Source organism: Prorops nasuta, unplaced genomic scaffold (assembly GCF_024137725.1).
Source record: "Prorops nasuta isolate Cenicafe-Biocafe unplaced genomic scaffold, Cenicafe_Pnas_1.2 PNAS00019, whole genome shotgun sequence".
NCBI lineage: Eukaryota > Metazoa > Arthropoda > Insecta > Hymenoptera > Bethylidae > Prorops > Prorops nasuta.
This window is the reverse complement of record NW_027116816.1, coordinates 1,478,342-1,502,647: the sequence shown is the minus strand read 5'-3', so window position 1 is coordinate 1,502,647 and position 24,306 is coordinate 1,478,342. Positions and strand designations below refer to the sequence as shown.

The following is a 24,306-nucleotide window of genomic DNA, read 5'->3' as shown; positions in this document are numbered from 1 at the left end:
CAGGTCTCTAGTTCTCACCAAAGCGTAAAACGTCACGGTGACGTCAGATGACGTCACGATGACGTATTGGAGTCGTGGTGGGGAGAATAAGGAGAATCTGGTAAATTGCATATACTCGAGTGTAGCGGTTGATCGTCTTACTTTTGTCAAAAGTATATCATCTCGGGATAAAATGGTATAGTAAGAATTTTCTTCTTTCTCTGTCTAATAGCATAAGAGTGAGAGAGAAAGACATATGATACCCCATGTGCCCATTGATTCTGCTCGAGCACGTTTTTGGTATAGTGATAGGAATTTTGGTATACTGATAGAAGCGGTAATAATATAGTAATCAAACGACAGATCAATAAAAAGAAGAGGGCATATTCCAATGAGTGAAGTGTCAAAATGTGCAACTTAACCTCTGTAATTTGTATTAATTTATTAAAATAACTTGTAAGTGATGAACTTTTAATAAAATCATATTAAGTGTTATAAATTTGTATAAAAAATATGTATTTTAGTTTTAACCTATTATTGTGTAACATATGGTGTATAAAAATAACTGAAAATATATATTTTAAATTAAATTTATGTTGTTGATATTTTGTCAAGAATAACACATCATTAACTTTTATATTAATAATAAGGAGCTATATTCTTGAGTCGTAAAGTCCATTGGAGCTTGCAAGTCAACTATGGATCCCAAGCTTACAGCAATAAGATTCTACGAATAAAGAAGATGCAATTCATTATTAAAATAGATAATCGTTAACTCAGATTTTTTTGCAGAAACCTAATATCAATAGTGACAAGCTTTCGTATCTATTTCCAATTGGTGATGCTGGAAGAGAACCTCTGAGAGCTCCTGACAGCTCAACTGCCACAGGTCCAAGAAACAGCTATTTACGTAAATCTGTCCAGTGTCATGCAATACATTATCCAGAAGCCATTCTGCTATTATCCAGCTAATGTTTCTACGCAATATAATTAATTACTTATTAATTTTCAAATATACTAAATATGTAAAGAAGAAAAAGCCAATATATTAAAATCCATTTACTTACACTACATCTCATTACGTAACCATGAGTGAATATTGTTGAATGGTGACAGAACAGTTTATAGTTGCAGAATCAGAATACATTCCTGTTGTGGGTAATGTTGCTGGGTCCTTTTGTTCTTTCGCAGTATCCAAAAGCAGCAAATTTGCAATGATTTTACAATTATAGCCTATATTCGAAGAAAACTTTAATACTTAAACTTAAATTGAAGAATATTCAAATGATTAATAGTAACTCCTTACGGATTAAGATATCTTGCATTATTTTCAATTTCTGCTACCAGTGCGTATAGGCAAATTCAGTGGTAAATTGTTATTCTCATCACTTAGAGCTTGTTAATCCTGTAAGTTACGTAGCACTTTAAAGTGGGCAAACAAATCCTTACGCTGCATTATATTAGTCTTCTCTTCCTTCGCTAACTTTTGAAAATTCATATATTACTGTTATCCACGAGTATATTTACCCAGTGGCTGAAAAATATTAGAAAGAGTATGAAAATTCATTCTTAAAAGTAAGCATAAATTATTTCCATATTCATAAAGTTATACATACCTATTCTATTATTTAGCTGGATGTTAGCTGCCACGAAGACATCCATATGTAATGTGCCTGCCCTCCTTCCTTTTTAATCCAGTGTATTATCCTAATAGTTTGCTGCAGGACAGTCTTAAGTCAGAAATAGATTGAAGTGTGATAATTCGGTTCTACTTTCTCTTTACCCTGGCCTACCATGAGGAGATACTCTTTTTTATCTTGATTTTTCATAACGTAAATGATAAATAATTATTCCTGAAATAAAAACGTGCACACACACATATATATATATATATATATATATATATATTATTGTCTTTTCAGATTATATACTCTATTTTTTATCTTATATAATTTATTTTTTTTTTCTTTTTTTCAGTACTCCGAAAATTGATTTACGTTAAATAATATTGGTGGCCCTGAAAAGGGCCGATTTTTGGATCCGACACGTGGCAGAGCACATTCCTTTTTTATACCATGCAATCCGATCCATCTAAAAAAATACCCATTCGAAACCAACAACAGTAAAGCTCATTCAATAATCCGTCCAGTAGCCATTCCGCTCGATCACTTGATTAAGTCGATTAGGTATCGAGTTAGTCAAGTTAGCTAAGAACTCTGGGTCAGACCTAAGGCCTTCCCAGATATTCTTCGCTTGATCGAGAATCGCTGCCCTCGTCCTCGCGCCTGGCTCTATCCATCGTCTGGACATCAATGCCCAGACGTTCTCAATTAAATTGAGATCCGGTGATCGAGCGGGCCAATCCACCACTTCCAACTCCGGGTGTCGCGCAAACCACGCTCGCGTTTCGCGTGAGGTATGGATCGCTGAATTGTCCTGCACAAATCGGATCACCGGTACTTCATCCGCGGGATATACATTACGCACGCTTGGGAGAAAAATTTCTTCCAAGATGCGAATGTATTCCCGGGAATTCATACGTGGAGAAATCTCCACAAGATCACCGATATGTTCACCGGAAATCCAGCCCCATACGCCACACGATACGCGTCCAGACCGATGAGTCTGGAAGACGTGGTTTGGCTGCAACCGGGTATCGTTCGGGCGCCACACGTGCAAGGCCTGAGCCTGAGAGGGCAACGATATGAAAACCTTTTCATCGGTCCATATCGTAGCCTTCCAATCTGCACGGCTCCGCGAAAGATTCGCGAGGGCATAGCCAACTCTCTGCTCACGGTGAGCAGGAGTTAATGGGATTTTACGCGCTGGACGACGGCAGTGAATACCTGCAGAGTGTAAACGCCGCAGGCCGGTGGTCACTGAAGCTGGATAATCTATCTCCTCCACTATGTCGCTGACACTAGCGAAGGGATCTTCTTCGATCCTGCTCAGCAGCTGCTGGTCATCGATCTCCGAAGTCCTTTTCTGCCCTCTGTTCTCCGCTCTCCGGTCACGCAGTGCGTGGTCTCCGCCTTCGCGGTACCGACGTATCCAGCGCCTGACGGTGGTCTCGTGTGCCCCGCAGAGTACAGCGATCTCACTCGCGCTTTTCCCGCACTCAAAATAGCCAATGGCTCTTCCTCTGGTAGCCTCACTATGCTGTGACATCGTCGACGTATCCAATAGATATGAATGTTATAACAAATTAACGTTATTATAGATAAAAGTGAATAATGCCTCGATTATTGAATTAGAAGTATCGATAATAACGTTAATTTGTTATAACATTCATATCTATTGGATACGTCGACGATGTCACAGCATAGTGAGGCTACCAGAGGAAGAGCCATTGGCTATTTTGAGTGCGGGAAAAGCGCGAGTGAGATCGCTGTACTCTGCGGGGCACACGAGACCACCGTCAGGCGCTGGATACGTCGGTACCGCGAAGGCGGAGACCACGCACTGCGTGACCGGAGAGCGGAGAACAGAGGGCAGAAAAGGACTTCGGAGATCGATGACCAGCAGCTGCTGAGCAGGATCGAAGAAGATCCCTTCGCTAGTGTCAGCGACATAGTGGAGGAGATAGATTATCCAGCTTCAGTGACCACCGGCCTGCGGCGTTTACACTCTGCAGGTATTCACTGCCGTCGTCCAGCGCGTAAAATCCCATTAACTCCTGCTCACCGTGAGCAGAGAGTTGGCTATGCCCTCGCGAATCTTTCGCGGAGCCGTGCAGATTGGAAGGCTACGATATGGACCGATGAAAAGGTTTTCATATCGTTGCCCTCTCAGGCTCAGGCCTTGCACGTGTGGCGCCCGAACGATACCCGGTTGCAGCCAAACCACGTCTTCCAGACTCATCGGTCTGGACGCGTATCGTGTGGCGTATGGGGCTGGATTTCCGGTGAACATATCGGTGATCTTGTGGAGATTTCTCCACGTATGAATTCCCGGGAATACATTCGCATCTTGGAAGAAATTTTTCTCCCAAGCGTGCGTAATGTATATCCCGCGGATGAAGTACCGGTGATCCGATTTGTGCAGGACAATTCAGCGATCCATACCTCACGCGAAACGCGAGCGTGGTTTGCGCGACACCCGGAGTTGGAAGTGGTGGATTGGCCCGCTCGATCACCGGATCTCAATTTAATTGAGAACGTCTGGGCATTGATGTCCAGACGATGGATAGAGCCAGGCGCGAGGACGAGGGCAGCGATTCTCGATCAAGCGAAGAATATCTGGGAAGGCCTTAGGTCTGACCCAGAGTTCTTAGCTAACTTGACTAACTCGATACCTAATCGACTTAATCAAGTGATCGAGCGGAATGGCTACTGGACGGATTATTGAATGAGCTTTACTGTTGTTGGTTTCGAATGGGTATTTTTTTAGATGGATCGGATTGCATGGTATAAAAAAGGAATGTGCTCTGCCACGTGTCGGATCCAAAAATCGGCCCTTTTCAGGGCCACCAATATTATTTAACGTAAATCAATTTTCGGAGTACTGAAAAAAAGAAAAAAAAAATAAATTATATAAGATAAAAAATAGAGTATATAATCTGAAAAGACAATAATATATATATATATATATATATATATATATGTGTGTGTGCACGTTTTTATTTCAGGAATAATTATTTATCATTTACGTTATGAAAAATCAAGATAAAAAAGAGTATCTCCTCATGGTAGGCCAGGGTAAAGAGAAAGTAGAACCGAATTATCACACTTCAATCTATTTCTGACTTAAGACTGTCCTGCAGCAAACTATTAGGATAATACACTGGATTAAAAAGGAAGGAGGGCAGGCACATTACATATGGATGTCTTCGTGGCAGCTAACATCCAGCTAAATAATAGAATAGGTATGTATAACTTTATGAATATGGAAATAATTTATGCTTACTTTTAAGAATGAATTTTCATACTCTTTCTAATATTTTTCAGCCACTGGGTAAATATACTCGTGGATAACAGTAATATATGAATTTTCAAAAGTTAGCGAAGGAAGAGAAGACTAATATAATGCAGCGTAAGGATTTGTTTGCCCACTTTAAAGTGCTACGTAACTTACAGGATTAACAAGCTCTAAGTGATGAGAATAACAATTTACCACTGAATTTGCCTATACGCACTGGTAGCAGAAATTGAAAATAATGCAAGATATCTTAATCCGTAAGGAGTTACTATTAATCATTTGAATATTCTTCAATTTAAGTTTAAGTATTAAAGTTTTCTTCGAATATAGGCTATAATTGTAAAATCATTGCAAATTTGCTGCTTTTGGATACTGCGAAAGAACAAAAGGACCCAGCAACATTACCCACAACAGGAATGTATTCTGATTCTGCAACTATAAACTGTTCTGTCACCATTCAACAATATTCACTCATGGTTACGTAATGAGATGTAGTGTAAGTAAATGGATTTTAATATATTGGCTTTTTCTTCTTTACATATTTAGTATATTTGAAAATTAATAAGTAATTAATTATATTGCGTAGAAACATTAGCTGGATAATAGCAGAATGGCTTCTGGATAATGTATTGCATGACACTGGACAGATTTACGTAAATAGCTGTTTCTTGGACCTGTGGCAGTTGAGCTGTCAGGAGCTCTCAGAGGTTCTCTTCCAGCATCACCAATTGGAAATAGATACGAAAGCTTGTCACTATTGATATTAGGTTTCTGCAAAAAAATCTGAGTTAACGATTATCTATTTTAATAATGAATTGCATCTTCTTTATTCGTAGAATCTTATTGCTGTAAGCTTGGGATCCATAGTTGACTTGCAAGCTCCAATGGACTTTACGACTCAAGAATATAGCTCCTTATTATTAATATAAAAGTTAATGATGTGTTATTCTTGACAAAATATCAACAACATAAATTTAATTTAAAATATATATTTTCAGTTATTTTTATACACCATATGTTACACAATAATAGGTTAAAACTAAAATACATATTTTTTATACAAATTTATAACACTTAATATGATTTTATTAAAAGTTCATCACTTACAAGTTATTTTAATAAATTAATACAAATTACAGAGGTTAAGTTGCACATTTTGACACTTCACTCATTGGAATATGCCCTCTTCTTTTTATTGATCTGTCGTTTGATTACTATATTATTACCGCTTCTATCAGTATACCAAAATTCCTATCACTATACCAAAAACGTGCTCGAGCAGAATCAATGGGCACATGGGGTATCATATGTCTTTCTCTCTCACTCTTATGCTATTAGACAGAGAAAGAAGAAAATTCTTACTATACCATTTTATCCCGAGATGATATACTTTTGACAAAAGTAAGACGATCAACCGCTACACTCGAGTATATGCAATTTACCAGATTCTCCTTATTCTCCCCACCACGACTCCAATACGTCATCGTGACGTCATCTGACGTCACCGTGACGTTTTACGCTTTGGTGAGAACTAGAGACCTGAAGCTGTCCAGCTAGTTACAAATCTAGTAGGCCATTCTTCACGAGCAGATTCGATGAATGTCAGTGTACAGGTAATATGGCTTTTCCCCTAATTTTTCGATGCATTTAGGAGCTGTGCCAGTATCCATACTTATCCGCTTGGCGCTTATTATCCATGCTTACATCGTGGTAACTGCCAACTGGTGGTATTGGTGGTAACGAAAAGGTAGGGGTTGGGACGGTAGTACCGAAAGTACTACACTTGGCAACCTTGGTTGGGGTAGCGTGACAACGGTGACAACTAGCTGGTAAGAAGTGTGGCAAAAACGAATAAATCTATTATGAAACGTTTAATTTTCCGAATATCTACTTCAGATTTTAAATAAACAAAATGCTTGCTGAGCCAAAATTGACCAACACATCGTTAATATTTGGAAAACCTCCTATCAAACAGAATCCGGTAAGTTTAAGGTTATAATAACCTTAACGGGATCCCTCATGCGTGCTTTACCGACAGTACAAGTCAATAAACAATTAGTTTAATAAAATTCAAATGCGAAGCAAATTGAACAATCGGGCGTTTGTAGGACAATGTGCCAGTCCTAACGAGTCAAACGAACTTAAAAACACTCAAATTAGTTGAAAAATAACGCTGTACCATTGTGCCGCATTCTTGAAGAGAGGTTACTTTCGGTTATTTCCACTTCAAGAACGCGGGACAGTGGTACAGCATTATTCTTTATCCGATTTGAGTTTTTTTTAAGCTCAATTGACTCGTTAGAATTGGCACCTTGTCATAAAGAAGCCCGTTTTTCCAATTTGCTTCGCATTTGACTTTTATTAAACGAATTGTTTATTGACTTGTACTGTCGGTAAAGCACGTGTTTGGGATCCCGTTAAAATAATTGTATAAACTGTACCATTCATGTATATATTCTTTAAAAATTTTTCACATTAGCTGCTTCAAAGTTTGGGCGAGCCACATATCACTTCATTTAATTATATGCTAGAAAATGGTCTTAAGGAGGGTGTACGAAATAACACGCCAGTTTATCTTACCCTTCCAAATGAGGATAAAGTAATTCTTTGGATAGACGATTTAGCAATTTATGAGCCAACTGTACCTCCTGGAACAATTGGTGTTAAAACTTTTAAAATATATCCAACAGAATGCCGTCAGAGAAAGGTGACATATAAAGGAAAATTATTAGTGAAGCTAGGATGGTCGATCAATGGTCAAAATCAAGATTTTATAGAAAAAGATTTAGGAGAAATACCAATTATGGTTAAGGTAATAATGAATATTTTACTATTCTTTTAAGTATTTTTGATGATCTATATTTGTAGTTTATTTGGTATTTTTAGTCTGATAGATGTCACTTAAATAAAATGAAGCCTTCAGAATTAATTGCTCATGGAGAACATGAACAGGAGTGGGGTGGATATTTTATTGTTAAAGGTCATGAGCGTATTGTTAGAATGCTACTTATGACTAGGAGAAATTATCCTATTGCCATTAGAAGATCAGGATGGAAGACTAAAGGTCATCTATTCAGTGACCTTGGTGTGCTTTTAAGAAGTGTTAAAGATGATAATACTACTGTGGTAATTAGTGTTCTGTATGAAAATAAGTATGAAAAAGATATAGTTTTAACCATTTTAAATCAATTAAATTATAATTATGTGTATATTATATATATAATAGAAATAAGCAGTTGTTTTATGATAGTAACAATTCTCATTTTGATCCTTTTCTGTTATAGAGTAATACTTTGCACTATGTAACAGATGGATCAGCAAAGTTGATGTTTAGCCATAAGAAAATTCTATATTATATTCCATTGGTTCTAATGTTAAAATGCTTAAATGATGTATCAGACATTATTATTTACAATGCTTTAACTATTGGACTTGAAGATGATCTTCAATATACAGGAAATATTTTAAATATGATAAGAGCACTGCATGAGGAAAATCTGCATACCCATCAGCAGTGCAAAGCACATATAGGAAATATGTTTAAAACGCGATTTATTGAATTATCCCCCACTGTAACAGATGTTGAAGTTTGCGACTATATTATTAAGTAAGTAAATTAAATTAAAAATAATTGCATAAAGTGATTTCATTGTAATCTTTAAATATTGCAGAAATTGTGTAGCAATACATCTTGACAATCCTATTGACAAATTTAATTTGTTGGTGTTTATGACGAAAAAATTGTTTTCATTGGCTACCAATAAATGTGCAGTGGAAGGTGCAGATGCTGTTATGATGCAGGAATGCTTATTAGGTGGACATTTGTATTTACAAGTTGTTAAAGAAAAATTGTATAATTGGCTATGTGGAGTAAAAATGAACATATTGAAACGTGTCAGAAGCGCAGGAATAACGTATTCTTTAACGTCACGTAGGTATTCAAACAAATTTAACAAATCTGTAAAAATTAGATAAATCTGCTTAAAACTATATATTTTAGAGGAATTGATGAATGCAATAAAATTTGGTAGCTCAGTTGAGTCGGCAATGGAAAACTTTATATCAACTGGGAACGTATCATCTGCTACAGGCTTAGGGCTAATGCAACATACAGGGCTTACGATAGTCGCGGAAAATATTAATAGAATGAGATACATGAGTCATTTTCGTGCGATTCACAGAGGGTCATTTTTCCAAGAAATGAGAACAACTGAAGCTAGACAATTATTGCCTGATGCTTGGGGTTTTATATGCCCTGTACATACACCTGATGGTGCTCCTTGTGGATTACTTAATCATTTAACAATGAATTGCATAATTACAAAACATCCAGATCCAACTTTACGAGCGAATATACCAACCATTTTACTAGATCTAGGAATGCTACCAATATCTATAGCAAATGATTGGAAAGGCTCGTATACTGTGATACTTGATGGACAATTAATTGGCTTATTGGAAGACGATTTGGTTCATAAAGTAACTGATAAATTAAGAATATTAAAAATCAATGGACAAAAGGTAGTGATATACATTTAAGTGTACTGTATATAGGTTGCATAAGGTGCTGGAATTTATTCGAAAAATATTTTTAAGTATATTATACGTAGCTTCAATCCTTATTTAGTTTGATAATTATTTTCATTTTAGGTGCCAAATACTATAGAAATTGTATTAATACCAAAGAAAACTATTCCATCTCAATACCCTGGATTGTACCTGTTTACAGGTCCTACGCGTATGATGAGACGTGTTAAAAATTTAGCTGCTAAAAAAGAAGAGCTTATTGGAAGTTTAGAACAAGTATACTTAAATATTTGCGTCACTCCAGACGAGATTTACAGTGGGGTATTGGCTTTTAATATTATATCTATGTTTTTTATTTTGATTTATATTTTCAATTTAAAATTTCTTTATACAGATAACAACTCACCAGGAATTGTCAAAAACATCCTTTCTTAGTAATCTAGCATGCCTTATTCCTATGCCAGATTGTAATCAAAGTCCTCGAAATATGTATCAGTGTCAGGTACATTTTCAAATACTTTGGTTTGTTTCAAAATAAATTAAAATGTTCTTTTTATCAGATGGGTAAACAAACCATGGGAACACCTTGTCATACATGGCAATTACAAGCAGAGACTAAATTATATCGGCTGCAGACCCCCGCAACACCTCTATTTAGACCAGTACATTACGATAATATCAATTTGGATGATTTTGCAATGGGTACCAATGCTATAATTGCTGTTATATCATATACCGTAGGTTTCTGTAACTTAAATTATTTTTAAGAATACAAATTGAACTAAGATCTAAATAGTTATTAATTAATAGGGCTATGATATGGAGGATGCAATGATAATAAACAAAGCAGCTTACGATCGAGGATTTGCACATGGAATGATATACAAATCAGAATTTGTAGATCTTAAAGATCCTAAAAGTTATTTTTGTCGTAATCCAGATATACCCAGTCAAGCAGAAAAATTAGACGCTGACGGCCTACCCATAATTGGTATAACAATTAAAGAGGGGGATACATACTATAGGTATTAACATTTCAATTTTTCTAGAATATCCAATTTTAATAATAAATTGATCTAAATAAACTTCTACATCTTTAGTTACTACGATGCAGAACAAGTTAATTATGTGAAAGGTGTATACCATGGAAAAGAAGACGTTTACGTCGATAATGTAAAGTTATGTGGAACTTTGCACAGTTCTGTTCCAAGAAAAGCGTGCATTACTTTTCGAGTACCGGTTAGTAAAATTCATTATTTTAGAAAAATAAGGAAAATTAACATTTTCTTTAAAAAAAAAAAAAAAAAAAAAAAAAAAGTACATAGCTATTGTATACAACATTCTAGAGAAATCCATGCGTGGGTGATAAATTTGCTTCAAGAGCAGGGCAAAAAGGTATTTGTTCTCAGAAATGGCCTGCAGAAGACCTACCATTTACAGAAACTGGACTAGTTCCAGATATTATTTTCAATCCTCATGGTTTTCCAAGTCGGATGACAATAGGTTAGTGAATTATAATTATTAGTTTTTTTAAGAAACAATTAATTCATCAAATATTTTTATAGCTATGATGATTGAAGTAATGGCAGGAAAATCAGCTGCCGTACATGGATTGGTACACGATGCCTCACCCTTTAGATTTAACGAAGATAAAACTGCTGTAGAGTATTTTGGAAAATTGTTAGAGAAAGGAGGTTATAATTATTATGGTACAGAGCGAATGTACTCCGGTATAAATGGGGAAGAGCTGAAGGCAGACATTTTTTTTGGAGTTGTACATTACCAACGGCTACGTCATATGGTATCTGACAAGTGGCAGGTAAATTTACTTTATCAGTAAATATTATATGATTTTCTTACAATATTATTGAAACATATTTGTATGCCTACAGGTTAGAAGTACAGGGCCTGTAGATGTGTTGACAAGGCAGCCAATTAAGGGTCGCCGTCGAGGTGGTGGTGTTAGATTTGGAGAAATGGAAAGAGATTCATTGATATCGCATGGTTGTTCGTTCCTTTTACAGGATCGACTTTTCCACTGTTCCGATAAAACGACAGTACGTATTTTTACCGATAATGTTTGTCATGTTATAATGAAAATTATTATTCATATTTTGCTTAAAGTTTTTATATATCACTTTTTCAGACGTTAGTATGTCAAAAGTGTGGTTCACTTCTTGGGCCAATAATGGAATTAGCTGTGAACAATCTTAATTTTACTGAAAAAAAGATAAAGTGTCAGCTCTGCGGCGATGAAGAATCAATAAAAGAATTGGATATTCCTTATATTTTCCGTTATCTTGTTATTCAACTAGCATCTTGTAACATTAACATTAAGTTGTCTTTTAACGAAAAATAAAAACATTTGTACATTTATAATTCGTATTATTTTTGTATAATACATTTATATATATATATATATTTCATTTTGCTCAACATTCCAGTATAATTGATTTCACTTATAAATCTACAATACTATACACTGAAGATTAACGCTGACAATATGAGCTTTACAATTACACATTTGCGTTTAAATACTTTCTTTATATACATAAGTAATATAGTCTATGAATTTTTAAGAAGACGTAAAATATTTTCCGTTACCTCAACAATCTTAAGTTCATTTGTCAGCATTTTCTGCACATTTAATTATTGGAATGTAAATATCGAATTAATTTAATGCTGCTGTATTTAAGCTTGAATTTCGAAAATTGTTTATGTAAAAGTCAATTGCCTTTGTATCTATAGGAGCGTAGAACTTTCTATAATATTATTATTTAGATAAAACATTTTTAAAAGTGAAGTGCAGTTGTACTTATGTTTTTGCAGGAACCTGTGTTCCAGGCTTAGTTCCTGGAACTGCCCCTGCTCCTGTTTGTTCCTTTTCTAATTGCTTGCCAAGATATTCCCTTTAATAGCAATAATAATATCAATAAATTGCAACTATAAAAATAATAAATTCACTTGATATTGTTGTACATAGACTTACCAATTGTGTACCATAAGTTTTTGAACTGCAAGAAGTGCTTCGTACCTAACATTTGGATCTTCATGGCTAAGAAGCTGCATCACGCGTTGCTTGCCTCCAAGCTGTTCGATTATACTTAAAATAGTAAATAAAAAAAAGGAAAATTATATGAAAAATGCTTCTTACTAACTTTAATAGTGTAGATATATAAGACTCTTTTAAAAAAACATACTGTTTTCCTCGAGGATAATGTCGTACATATTCGCCGATGTCAAAACTAGCTACGCTGAGAACTAGAGGATCCTTACTAGTTTCTAGCAGATGAACCAATATACGAAGTAGCTCATAATTTTTTTCATTAAGCCGACTAGCATTTTCACGCCAAAATTTACCGGATTTGTGAACCGGAGACCATTCTAGGCGGCCAGATTTCACTTCCGTTGAGTATTCGTCAAACGAACTCAGGTCTTGTACAGAAGCTTGCAGTTTATCGTTTAAAAACTCTATATCGCTAGTAATGTCTTCATCATCGAATTTACGTTGTCCCAAAATTGACAGCTGTTTTAGTACTTTGCATTGTACCATCGCGATACAATGCTCTTTGGCGACTTGCCCATCTTCTACTTTTTCTATCAGATTCTGTATTGCAATACATGAAAGAATAGAAATATTATAATCAAATTCAACATTTAATGCGACTTTCATTAATTGAAACATGAAAAATGTATTAAAATAATTGTTACCTTGAATACGGCAAGTATAATACGAGTTACTTTTTCCTTAACAGAATCGCTCAATATATCAGCAAGTATAGGTATAACATTGAATCTAGATTAATACAAAACCAAATGATAAATATTATAAATAATAGAAATATATAATTTATTTATTAAATGAAGTCATTTATTAGCGAAAGCTTACTTATTCATTTTCTCCGCAAGTAAAGGATTGAATGTTAGTACCCAGAGACAGAAAATTAATTGATATTGTACTTGAAAATTCACTCTTCCTGATAAAACACTGAGGAGAGTTGAGATCCCATCTACAGACACAAATGCGAAGCGGTACTCATCTATACGGAGCATCATTTGCAGGCAGCGTGCCACGGATTGTATGTACTCATTGTTCTAAATAGTTTAAAGAATAACGGCTTTATTAAGTTCAAGTATCTTTCCTTTAGGGCAGGACTCGGAAATATTTGCACTTTTCAACTATTTAATATAGTTATTAATAAAGATTTTCTATTAGTCACTATAGTAAACAACTGAAAAGTGTAAAAATTTCCGAGCTCTGCTTTAGTGTAAAGTAGAATATCTCTTTTCTTTATAACAAGTGGCGCGTTAACTATAACCAAACGTATAAACTGGGATAGGGTAAATAGTTAAAAGAGAAAAATATCTGTAATATTTTTAAGTCTGCATAGGCCTTGATGAAGAAGTTATTGAAGATTAAAAATTGTTTAATTCAATGCTTTATATTACTTCAAGGAGCATTAGGTGAAGTCTGACGGATATATGATCCGTGAAATGTTCTACCAATAAGAAGTGTCCAATCAAGCAATTTTTATTCCTTAATAGCATCTTTGTTAAGAGTTAGGCTTAAATAAGATATATACATACACAGGGGAGTATCTTTTTTTCTTATAATTATTCTTACTATCTAAATTTATAGGAATGGTTATGGTTAACAGACCGCAGCTAGTATTTTATCTTGATATTTCCATGGATATAAATAAATTAATGCATCAAAATTATTTATACTTTACAGTTTAATACATGCTGTAGCTTTTTAATTATTGCATTATTAGCAGATGAATTTAAATTGGACTTCTTCTACGCGATTGGCATCTTGTAATCAATATTAAAATATACAGTTAATTTCAAAGTTTAAAAGTTGTTTTGACTTATCAAATAAAAATAGTATATTGTACTAAATATATAGCATATGCAATTCTGTTTTTGTATAATTCTAATGTTAATATTGCAAAACCAACCGGATTGAGCATACTGTGCAACTCAGTGGCTTCCTGAGTTTCCTCCATAGTACTGTCCTGAGCTACTTCCCCATGCAAGACTGTATCCTGAAGTTTATCGAACTATAAATCCCTTTTTTGATTTACTATATTTAATGTTAAATTTAATAACAAGTTAATTTACTCACAATGTTACCCATAAGCTCAGAAGATTTATTTCATATAATTGTTTATTAGCTCACATTTTAAGGAACATTTTAAAAATATGTTAGTTATAAAAACACATTTAGCATTTATGTCTAGATAGCCCCAAGATGATACCACCAAAATAGCACTGATAATTTATTATAAGTGATAAAATATAGTATTAATTTTTAATGCTATGATCCATGAATATATCAAAATAAAAGCTTAGTTAGTAGAATTTGAATCATTTAATCATAAATTATTTAATTTTTTGTTGTTGTAATGAATGTAGCAAGAAAAAAGAAAAGATATTTAGGTGTAAAGCAAGTTTGGTGCGTTAATTAAATTTATATGAAACTGCTAAAAAAAAAAATTTTTTTTAGCTAAGCACTGTGAAAGTAAAATTTGGATAAAATTCAGACTAAAGAAAACAATTTAATCTATTTCCTGAAACAAATGGCCAAATTAAAAAAGAAATCATTCTATTCTAAAGAAATTATTAATGGTACAAAATGACTTTTATATTAGGATACTTACACTCAATTTCAATTGATCTTTTAACCAAGTGAGATAAAATTGAAGATCTGTTTTCTCCATTAGATCATGACTCCAGCAAGCTAATTTTGCTATAATTCTTGATGTCATATTCATAATAAAGCCATCTTGTCTGTTAAGTAAATTTAAAAAAGGTCCCCATACTGACTCCCTCTTTCTTGTTGAATGTTCACGAAAAATGTCTACACGACTTCGATCTTCCTATTAATTGGAAAGAAAAATCTATATTTTGATATATGCAATTTTTAAAATGCTTGTTACCTGGAGCATATCGTCAATCATGGTAAGAATATACTGAATTGTCTGATCTTTTGATACATGTCCAAGCAAATTCAAGAATGTTTTTGCAGCTTGATGTGGATTTTGTTTCAGTTTTTCTTCCCTTACATTAACATCACTTGTATCAAAAGCAACGATAAAATCATAATCTTCTTTGGAGATCATTTGAGATCTAGAATATAGTAAAACAAATTGGTGCTTAAAGGTAATAGTATTCACTTTACAAATACTTACTGCAAATAGGATTGCCAGTTAATATGCTGATTTCGTATATCAGCAGCTTGCTGTTGTAAAATACTGGTAGCAGCAAGCATGTCTGCAATAATAAATATGATAAGTTTAATGCTTTTAGTGTAGTAAAATATTCCAAATTATTTTGTATATATTTCATAACATTTTTAATTACATTCTACATTTTTGATTAAATAAATATACTTGAATTATGGGGAGGGGCACTGTCAAATTCAGCGAACTTTACAATATAGAACATTACCTATTTTTTCATCTGGCAATGCAGGAATCATCTCCTTAATATTAGCCCCAACCATTTTTATTGTATTCTGCTGGTCAAGCTTACAGAATTATTTTAATTTATCAATGAAAATTTATTGTTATCCACCGCTTCTGCTCACTCAATTTTCAGCCCTTTCAGCTGTTCGATCACAAGACCAGTACGATACCAACCTAACAAAAAAATAACAGTTGTAGAATTTGAAAAAATCTTAGGGATATTTCTCTTTTTGAGAAAAGAACTAACAAAACAATACTAGTTCCCCATTTTTAAATTTGAATTAGCTTCATGTAACAATACAATACGAATGGAATTTTGATAATAAATGTAATCCATTTAAAGATTCTTAACCTTTCTAATTTTTAAGCTAGCTTTAACTATTTATTACGTGCTATAAAAAGCTTAGGCCAAAATAGTAAATCTGTAAGAATTTTCTTTGTGACATTTCTATTAGAGTTAAAATTGTTAAGAAAGATAACATCTTTAAAATATCATTGTACCATCTCGATTTTTTTTAACAGCTAACTTCAAAAAAGCAAAAAAAGTAAAGCAATAATTTAGACCTAAAAGTTTAATTAGTTTAATATTAGTAGGTGTAATATAATAAACCATTTGATATAATATTTTAAAATTTAATTGACAATATGACGTAATATGCATGCTCCGACAAAAATTGTTCGAACCTAAATTTGTGGTGTAGAACCGCAAGTTCAGATGATGCAGAAAATGGAGAATAAGATATGATCACTTTACGAGTGGTAAAAATTAAAGTTAATACAAAGTTCTTGAATTCGATAGCTATATCCTTACTTTTATGCACGCTGTTTTCAATTATTGATACATTATCATTATTATCACTTTAATTAGAATTCATTATTTTGGCAACTTACGGTTCAGCAAAAAATTTATATATTTTTACACTGCTATGATTATTCACAGCTTCAACTGGCATTGTATTCACCGTAATATCATATTAATTTGCATGTAAATAGTTTATTTTATTACTGGCATCGGCGTATCCAGTTCATCGATTTTACAAAAATTGATTTATGTATATCTTTAAGAAAGTAAGAAAATACGAAACAACATTAAGGAATCATTGTTGAGTGATAAACGTAACCGTATTACTTTAAATTACAAGAGTCTTGGGAGGGAGAAGGTAGAGCTCGTTGTCACAGGCGGGATAAGGGATGTTAAGTTTACATTAACTATCAATATTAAGGTAGTAATCATACAGATGAATTTGTATTATGTATACGTGTGAATTAGTTTTTTTTTCTTTTTTAACGTAACATTATTATGTAAAAGGTGAGCTGCGTGTATATTTCCTTTATATTCTTCATATCGATGGATGGTACGTCAGTGGTGGTTGATTTATAGATTTGACAAAATTATGGAGATTCATTATTTCTCCACAAATTGTATCCTCATCGCGTAAAGATAGGTGTTCAAGGCTTAATCCGTTTTTAGTGGCACTGTTGTTCATTAGCTTTATGCTGAACAGTGGTTCCTTTTATACAGTGCTTACGGCATCCCTGAATTATAAATAATTTACATCGATATCAATAAACATTTAAATTGGATAGAAACATAATACAAATTTTAATTAATGTGCTATATGCGTGATGATCCGTCGTTAATTAAAAATAGAAAAGGATAGGCTATTTAAATTTTCAGCATATATTTGTCTTACCAGAATTAAATAAGTCTTTCCATTTGAATATTTATTCATCCCCTACAAACATTCTTCTTGGCTTTTCCTGACACACCTTGCCACCTTTCGTTTGAATTCTGTGTAACTTTCTCTCCACTCTTTCTACAAATTTGAAATTAGTATTAATATGCTGATTTACAGAAACATAAGGCTCTTTTCTAAAAGCGGCATATATGAGAAACTTTGTATTAGTTGACTCAATATCATCATATTTGGTTAAAATAAGTATCACAGAGTTAAGGAGATCAGGTAAGGAAAACTTAAAATTGTAACGAACATTGAGTGTTACTAAACTAAAACAGTAATGAAAAAGGTGCTTTGAAAACTAAGTAAACATAACAATAGTAAGTGCTGTACGATTGAATTAAGTTGGATATTCATTTGCGAGCATGATTTGGACATGCAGAGTGATCGTTTCGAGTGAATCTTAACGCGAATATTATATGCCGCAAATAGAAACAATCCTGCAGAAATGCTCTATCAATATCATCGTCATCTTACGGCGGCATCCACGTTAGCTGGACTTTCATCATTTGGATCAGCAAGCATGCTGATGACGCTTATAAGAATAGTTTCCACTGTGTGAACTGGTAACCACCGCTCTGATGCTTTTTCATAACCCCATTTATCGTCTCCAGGTTCGTGTAGGATCGATATGCATACATCACCATTTTTATCGACTGCAAAAAAAAAAGACAGCATTGAAATTACTTATTCTTCTGTCAAATTGAACAAAGTTTACTTACTGTTTGGATGCCATATTTCTGTTATAAACTTCATTCGTGGTGGCCTAAGTGGATATTCTTTTGGGAACTGTAGGTGTGCTTTGAAGAAACCTCCCTCGCTTTAAGGACAATGACAAAATTCAATATTTACTGTTATTGTAAAGGTTTGATAAGAAGAAAATAAAAACTACTCACTACAGTGTATCCGGAGGTCCAATAATGAGTACCTCCCACCGATATATGTCATTGTCGTCTATAAGGCCTGCCGAAAACCCTTCGACTGGATTTTTATTTAATTCTGAAAAAAGAGGGGACATTCTTTATCCATATAAAGCTTAAGCAAATGTTGATTAGTATTAATATCTCATTAACCGTGAAAAAGCTCCAAAATTTGTATAAACGTGAATATTCATACTCCAGAAACATAATTTTCTGCTCAATAGATTACGAGAAAATGGATATTTTGAATAGATTAAAATATCATACAGTGTTCTTGCATACGAAAAGCTAGGTTATGTTATATGACATTGTATTAATGACAATGTTCTAAAAAGTAAAGTGTGAGAAAAGATATTAGTAAAAATTGACGAGAGATGAAGAAAGTGTCCCAAGGGTATAGGGAAAACAAAGCTTTTGTTAAAATTGTAGAAGAGACTGGGGGGAAACAGTAAAGGTAGATTATGCGAGTAATTATAACAGGGAGTTAAGTCGGCGGCAATGGCGAGTCATCAGTTTTGGCGGATTATAAGTTGCAGTAATAAGTGGAATAAAATAAGAAGTAAGAAAATATTTAGCAGTTAAAGAAAAGTCGACGTGAATGACGTAACGAATTAACAGGGTTTAGTTAGACTGGGTAAAAAGTGGAAGGCAAAGGAGTAGGGGAAATATAAAGATGAAGAAGAGAAAGAGAAATAGGAAGAAGAGAATAGCCTGGAGGAGGCTGACCTTCGATGGTCATTGTACGACTACAGAATAATTTTTTCTTTTTGGAATAGGCTCAGTAGCGTCGTGGACGGCGTGACGTGCGAAAAGCTATAAATAACGGCAGCAATAATTATTTTCGGATAGAGCCAGATCGGCCTTGAAATAATTGGTAGAAAAAGGCTGATAGGAGAAGAAACGCTTAAGACGACCGGTTGTGGAGAAAGATATGCGTTAGCATGTGTGCGTCCGTAGATGTGTAGTGTGGACAAGAGCCAAACACACAGGAGAGTACAAGAAGCCAGGAAGAAAACCAAGAGGCTATTCGGCATGGTTCGAATTATCCATATTCCTATAATTTCTATTTTCCTCCGTGTCCCTGTTCTTATATTACATGGCACAAGCACGGGAGTGAAGTAAAACTGACGATGCTAGACTAGGTTAACGTTATTCATGCTAGGCACATACATACGGCTCCGCTCGCCGTATTGATTTTTACGCCCCGATCGGCACGTAACCTTGCAAATTTTCAAGAAAAAGTTTGGTCGACCCACGTCTTGGATTGCGAATGGCTCGATTACGAGCGATTTCACTGAAAAACCAATGACAAAGATCGTGTAAACGGACCGAGCTGCGGCGACCCTCGCAATCTTGCACACGAGTTTCAATCACGAAAATGACTCCGGTTTTTCATAAGACTCTGATTAACAGCACTATTCTAATTTAAGTCTTGGATGTCTATCACTGGATATACCTGCTAATTGTTTTCGTAGTAGAAGCGCGGACTGTGGCTCTGACATTAATAAAAGTTCCGTTAAATAAGACTAAAGTTGAAAACAATCACTTTTACTCGACTGAAAAGATGGCTAGGTACGTCGCGGAAGCAATTATTGCGCATGCGCTACAGCGCTTAAACATATGTTCTTCCGTCCCCGGACTATGCGCCGGTGCGCCAAGCGCAGACCAATCAGCTTTTTGCCATGGCCAACTGTTTGTCTCGCAATATCACTAGACTACTCACGGCGTCTCTCTTTCTTTATCTCGATCTCTCTCTCTGTGACCTTTGACCCCTCTCTCCCTGCCTTATGCTCCGTCGGTGTTTGTAAAAAAATCACTAGAGAAAATTCCTCAGTAAAGGCTAGGGGACCGTTGGCTGGACAGAATATAAGGCACTAGAGACGTACATTACTATGACGTCACGTAGTTATTTTTGAGTGCATGTGTGGCATCAATATGTCTTACGGCTATTTTCTGTCTTGAACTACATGATATCATACGTCTTTTCAACTTGTTTTCTGTTCAAGTCTTAACTAGCGTTAGAATTTTGTCCTTGGTTCAACACAGTTCCACAAAAATATTTATTCCACTGCTACAATACTTTATCAATGTACCACTATATAACTTTGATTTCTACTTTACCAACCGACGATAAAAATAGAGGGAAGAGAAAGAAAATTATAATCGCGTATGTGGAAGATTTTAAAATTCTTATTAATATTTGGACGACCTAGCGAGATTGGAGAATCGAAGAAGAGGACGGCTGATAATTATTTATCAGGAAGAAGTTTTATTGGAATGAAATAAGGAGGGTGTCTCGCGAAGCAATAATGAAAATTCGATCTCATAATAAAGGGAGGGGAAAGACATATATCGTATGGCAAAGGAGAGATGAATATGAGAAATTGGATGGACGGAAATTTGACGTTGAGTTATATCAGTTGAATGAGGTAAAGGAGTCAGAGGAAGGAAAGAGGAGAGAGGGACATAGAGGAGTTTCATTGATTGAGGCTGCGAAAGAATCAAGGAAGGATGGTCGATCGAGGCCTGGAGCCCGCGTAGAAGCGGTGATAGCTTCTTCCTGTTTTTTTTTCCTGTTTCTTCCCTTCCGTTTCCTTCGGATGACTAGGCAGTCGTGGCATTTGACTTCGATTGGATATTTCCTCGACAAAATTGTCGAGAGGTAAAGTTTTGTGCCGGCCGTGTCTGCCTTTGAACACGCCTCTGCTATATTTCCCCGGAGAATGCTGCCGGAAACCGGAGAGTGGTTGCGGAAAGATGAGGACAGACAAGGGAAGCGAATATTCAGCAACGGCAAAACGTACTATCTTGCTCCGGCATCACGAATACGGAACGTTATCTCTATAGGATTGACCTTGTCAATCAGAAAAATAAACTCACACACATACAAGGAAATATCTATATCCATTTGAGCGCAGTTGAGAACAACCTTCGAAGCATTTATATAATATACATGTTCATGAAGCACGCGTTACAGTTCGGTAAAAGAAACTTTAGGGAAACGATGAGAAAGAATGAAATAGTAAAGGAAAGTGGTGTATCGGTAGGTGGGCGACGCACAGAAAGAATAGTTTAACGATCGGTGGATCGAAATAAAAAGTGAATCGAGTAAAGTTTTCTTATTGTTAGTAGTAGGGTGGTAGAGATGAATCGATGTCGAAAGGAATCCTTGATACGCCGCCAAACGCCAAAGTATAAAGTTTTTCTTGGCCACTAGCCATGACTCCATATCGGTATCATCGACGGCTGATAACGATAACTCCACCAACTGTGTTCTTTTCTGTATCGATTGCCATTAGCCGTCCTACAAAATTTTCCTCCCTGTTAGATGAAAGATTTCAGGTTTTTCTTTTCATATAACTTAAATTCGATCGTTCGCCCACACAAGAGATTTATTTTTCGTAACTTTAATCTGTTCACGTGTCGTATAATACTTTTTTGAGCGGTGCAATAAACAAGTGAGAAATAAACTCTCTGAGAAACGTTTGAGGAAAGGCTTTCTTTAATCCTGATGTAAAAGGGGAAAGAATGCAGCACGCGAGCACTTCTTCCATCGTCTCACTTTCTCACGAGTCTAAATCGAGTCGCAATATGCACTTTTACTGTTTTTCATCGAAACAATTTCGTCGAGCACAAATGAACAAATGGACAAGGTTGAAAATGGTATTACGACGCACATTTCAATTCTATAATTAAGTTAGATTTTAAGATTTTCGTATATAATGGCTTTACATATACACATATGCGACAGATATGTATTTATTTACAGAAATGTGTGGCACAGACATCGTCCTTGAAGTATTCTTGTCAATTTCTTTCAGACATACTTGCTTTTTAAAAGTTTCCTCATTTTAACAATATATATTATAAATGTTATTTCTATATATATGTATATAAATGCCAAAAGTTACATATTTTTCTTATGAATAGTTGGCAGTGAGAAATTTGAAAAATTCATTGGTTTATTCCTAAATCAATGTGAATTGTACAAAAGTGTAGGTTCGAGTAACAATTAAAGGTACGATGTTACAGTATACGTAAAGTCTAATTGTTCATCTCATATTTTGCACGTGCGAGTTATTAAGGACTGACAATAACTGATAAATTAGTCGTAACAGCAGGCTATCAATAATTCATGGTATCGCGACTCCGTACGGGCACTTTGCTAATTTCCAGGTGAAATAATGAAATGGACGGCCGGTTCGAGATACGCTATGATTTTTATTCCTACATGGTATATCCCGAAATGCCGCGATATATATATATATATATATATATATATATATATATATATGTATATGTATATTTATATACGTTTATACACTCACTGACACCTCGCAGTTTGTCGTACTTTTGCGAGTTACAGTATTTTTAGACGGACTTGAAAAGAGACGCGAGCTACCATAAGAGATTTAATTATCAAGCAGTCCTTTTCCTAATGTGCAAGTTTCTTCGCTCCTCTCCCGAAAGCAAGAAGAACAAAATCCCAAGTGATTCCACATAAGTGGATATTAAGCGTTAAACGTTAAATGCTTTTTCCTGAAAATTGCATTTTCCGTATGAGCAACTCTAATAACCCAAAAATCAATAATGGCATCCACACGAAATTTCATCTTTGCGAGACGCTCCGACAATTTCACACGAGCTTCCAAGTATAATTAAATATTAGCCAGAACATTTTCACAGCTAATGACACGCGAAGATTTCGTTTTAATTTACAAAAATTACTCTTCCTCTTAACCACTCGCACTAGGAAGGCTATAATATATCATAGTAGGTTTCGACTAATTATAATATCTCTCTGTAAATAATCTATAAAATTCAATGGAGCTTATGTCAGAATGTTATATATAAATCAGCTGTTGTACGAAAAGAGAGATAAACTCTTTCATCGATCATCATATATAAATCCACGTAGAATTTTAGTTCACCATTATCATGTAGCACACACAGTGTGCTCAACGAAAAGTCGAGGCTTGCAGAAAGGATGAAAATTAGAGGAGACTGGAGGATTCGGGTGGTATGGAGAGAGAAAGGGGAGGAGAGGCTACATACAGAAATAGTACACGTGTTCCAAAGGAATGTCTCCGTAAATTGGATAATGGTGGTGAATATCGTCGGTGATTCCAAGAGGTATAGATCGGTGATTTGGTATACTATGTAGGAACGGCTCACATTTGCGTATTTTGCTCGGGTTCGTCCTCGGCTTCCTCGTCGAGTTCCGGCAGTGTGTAGACGACGGAAATGGCTGGCGATCTGTGGTCTTCCAATTTAAGGATCGACTTGCAATCCCTGGTGATGTCTACTTGTTGGTGATTGAAGGAATCTTTCAGTATATTGATCTCGTTCTCGTGTGTGAAAATGCTGACAGCTGGTTGTTCCACTGCCGATCTCGTGCCGTCCTCTTCCGTCAGCGATCGAAGACAGAGGTTGCTCGAAGGGAATTGTCACGAAGTCAGTGCAAATGGATCGTTCGCCAATTCATCGACACTCTGGCTCCTCTTCACCGGTTCCTGCTTCTCCGTTTGATGACTCAGACGGTGCACGATTTCATCGTGGAGTATATTGAAGCACATTGCCGTCAGTGCCATTCCGGACATGATGTAACACGAGCAAAACCAGACGGTCACGTTCCTCGAGTCCGTCAAATTGTATCTTGGATAAGAGCCGGGCACCATATCACCGAATCCGATGGTGCTTAAGCTCATGAAGCAAAAGTAGCTAGCATCTGTAAACAGAGAGCGTTACGTCCCT

The 24,306-nt window shown here is 35.2% G+C and overlaps 4 protein-coding genes and 1 long non-coding RNA gene across 11 annotated transcripts in view; 1 reads left to right on the top strand and 4 right to left on the bottom strand.

Annotated features, from left to right (window-relative positions):
* Positions 1-508: 508 nt before the first annotated feature.
* LOC136780420 (uncharacterized) lies at positions 509-1,800 on the bottom strand. Its single transcript, XR_010823758.1, has 4 exons — positions 1,596-1,800; positions 1,286-1,513; positions 1,047-1,212; positions 509-956 (listed from the first exon to the last, which is right to left on the bottom strand). It is a non-coding gene; the product is annotated as an uncharacterized lncRNA (long non-coding RNA).
* A 4,875-nt stretch (positions 1,801-6,675) lies between these two features.
* On the top strand, positions 6,676-11,802 carry RpI135 (RNA polymerase I subunit Rpl135). 3 transcript variants are annotated; one of them, XM_066738903.1, is made up of 16 exons: positions 6,676-6,725; positions 6,793-6,877; positions 7,376-7,708; positions 7,783-8,022; positions 8,181-8,503; positions 8,568-8,827; positions 8,897-9,417; positions 9,547-9,744; positions 9,818-9,925; positions 9,984-10,160; positions 10,234-10,448; positions 10,524-10,662; positions 10,770-10,926; positions 10,989-11,242; positions 11,316-11,480; positions 11,570-11,802. In XM_066738903.1, the coding sequence occupies exons 2-16, from the start codon at positions 6,809-6,811 to the stop codon at positions 11,780-11,782; spliced, it is 3,372 nt and encodes a 1,123-aa protein (XP_066595000.1). In that variant the 5' UTR covers positions 6,676-6,725; positions 6,793-6,808; the 3' UTR covers positions 11,783-11,802. The 3 variants fall into 3 exon arrangements, with proteins under 3 accessions (XP_066595000.1, XP_066594999.1, XP_066595001.1); XM_066738902.1 differs by having other exon boundaries at positions 6,697-6,877; XM_066738904.1 differs by lacking the exons at positions 6,676-6,725; positions 6,793-6,877 and having other exon boundaries at positions 7,412-7,495; positions 7,587-7,708.
* Positions 11,803-11,831: 29 nt separating this feature from the next.
* VhaSFD (V-type proton ATPase subunit VhaSFD) lies at positions 11,832-16,064 on the bottom strand. 3 transcript variants are annotated; one of them, XM_066738905.1, is made up of 10 exons: positions 15,877-16,064; positions 15,618-15,699; positions 15,366-15,555; positions 15,087-15,305; positions 14,385-14,486; positions 13,313-13,518; positions 13,135-13,219; positions 12,624-13,030; positions 12,413-12,526; positions 11,832-12,332 (listed from the first exon to the last, which is right to left on the bottom strand). In XM_066738905.1, the coding sequence occupies exons 1-10, from the start codon at positions 15,929-15,931 to the stop codon at positions 12,239-12,241; spliced, it is 1,554 nt and encodes a 517-aa protein (XP_066595002.1). In that variant the 5' UTR covers positions 15,932-16,064; the 3' UTR covers positions 11,832-12,238. The 3 variants fall into 3 exon arrangements, with proteins under 3 accessions (XP_066595002.1, XP_066595003.1, XP_066595004.1); XM_066738906.1 differs by having other exon boundaries at positions 14,385-14,471; positions 15,877-16,063; XM_066738907.1 differs by lacking the exon at positions 14,385-14,486 and having other exon boundaries at positions 11,834-12,332; positions 15,877-16,060.
* Positions 16,065-16,862: 798 nt separating this feature from the next.
* On the bottom strand, positions 16,863-20,166 carry LOC136780370 (ubiquitin-conjugating enzyme E2 G1). Its single transcript, XM_066738680.1, has 6 exons — positions 20,009-20,166; positions 18,529-18,631; positions 18,355-18,452; positions 18,110-18,288; positions 17,588-17,710; positions 16,863-17,429 (listed from the first exon to the last, which is right to left on the bottom strand). The coding sequence occupies exons 1-5, from the start codon at positions 20,052-20,054 to the stop codon at positions 17,630-17,632; spliced, it is 507 nt and encodes a 168-aa protein (XP_066594777.1). The 5' UTR covers positions 20,055-20,166; the 3' UTR covers positions 16,863-17,429; positions 17,588-17,629.
* A 3,616-nt stretch (positions 20,167-23,782) lies between these two features.
* The window catches only part of LOC136780387 (uncharacterized), a 138,594-nt gene continuing 138,070 nt past the window's right edge, over positions 23,783-24,306 (bottom strand). For all 3 annotated transcript variants that reach the window (XM_066738701.1, XM_066738702.1, XM_066738703.1), the window contains one exon: positions 23,783-24,280. In XM_066738701.1, the coding sequence (XP_066594798.1) occupies positions 24,000-24,280 (281 nt within the window). In that variant the 3' untranslated portion in view covers positions 23,783-23,999. The remainder of the gene's footprint in view (positions 24,281-24,306) is intronic.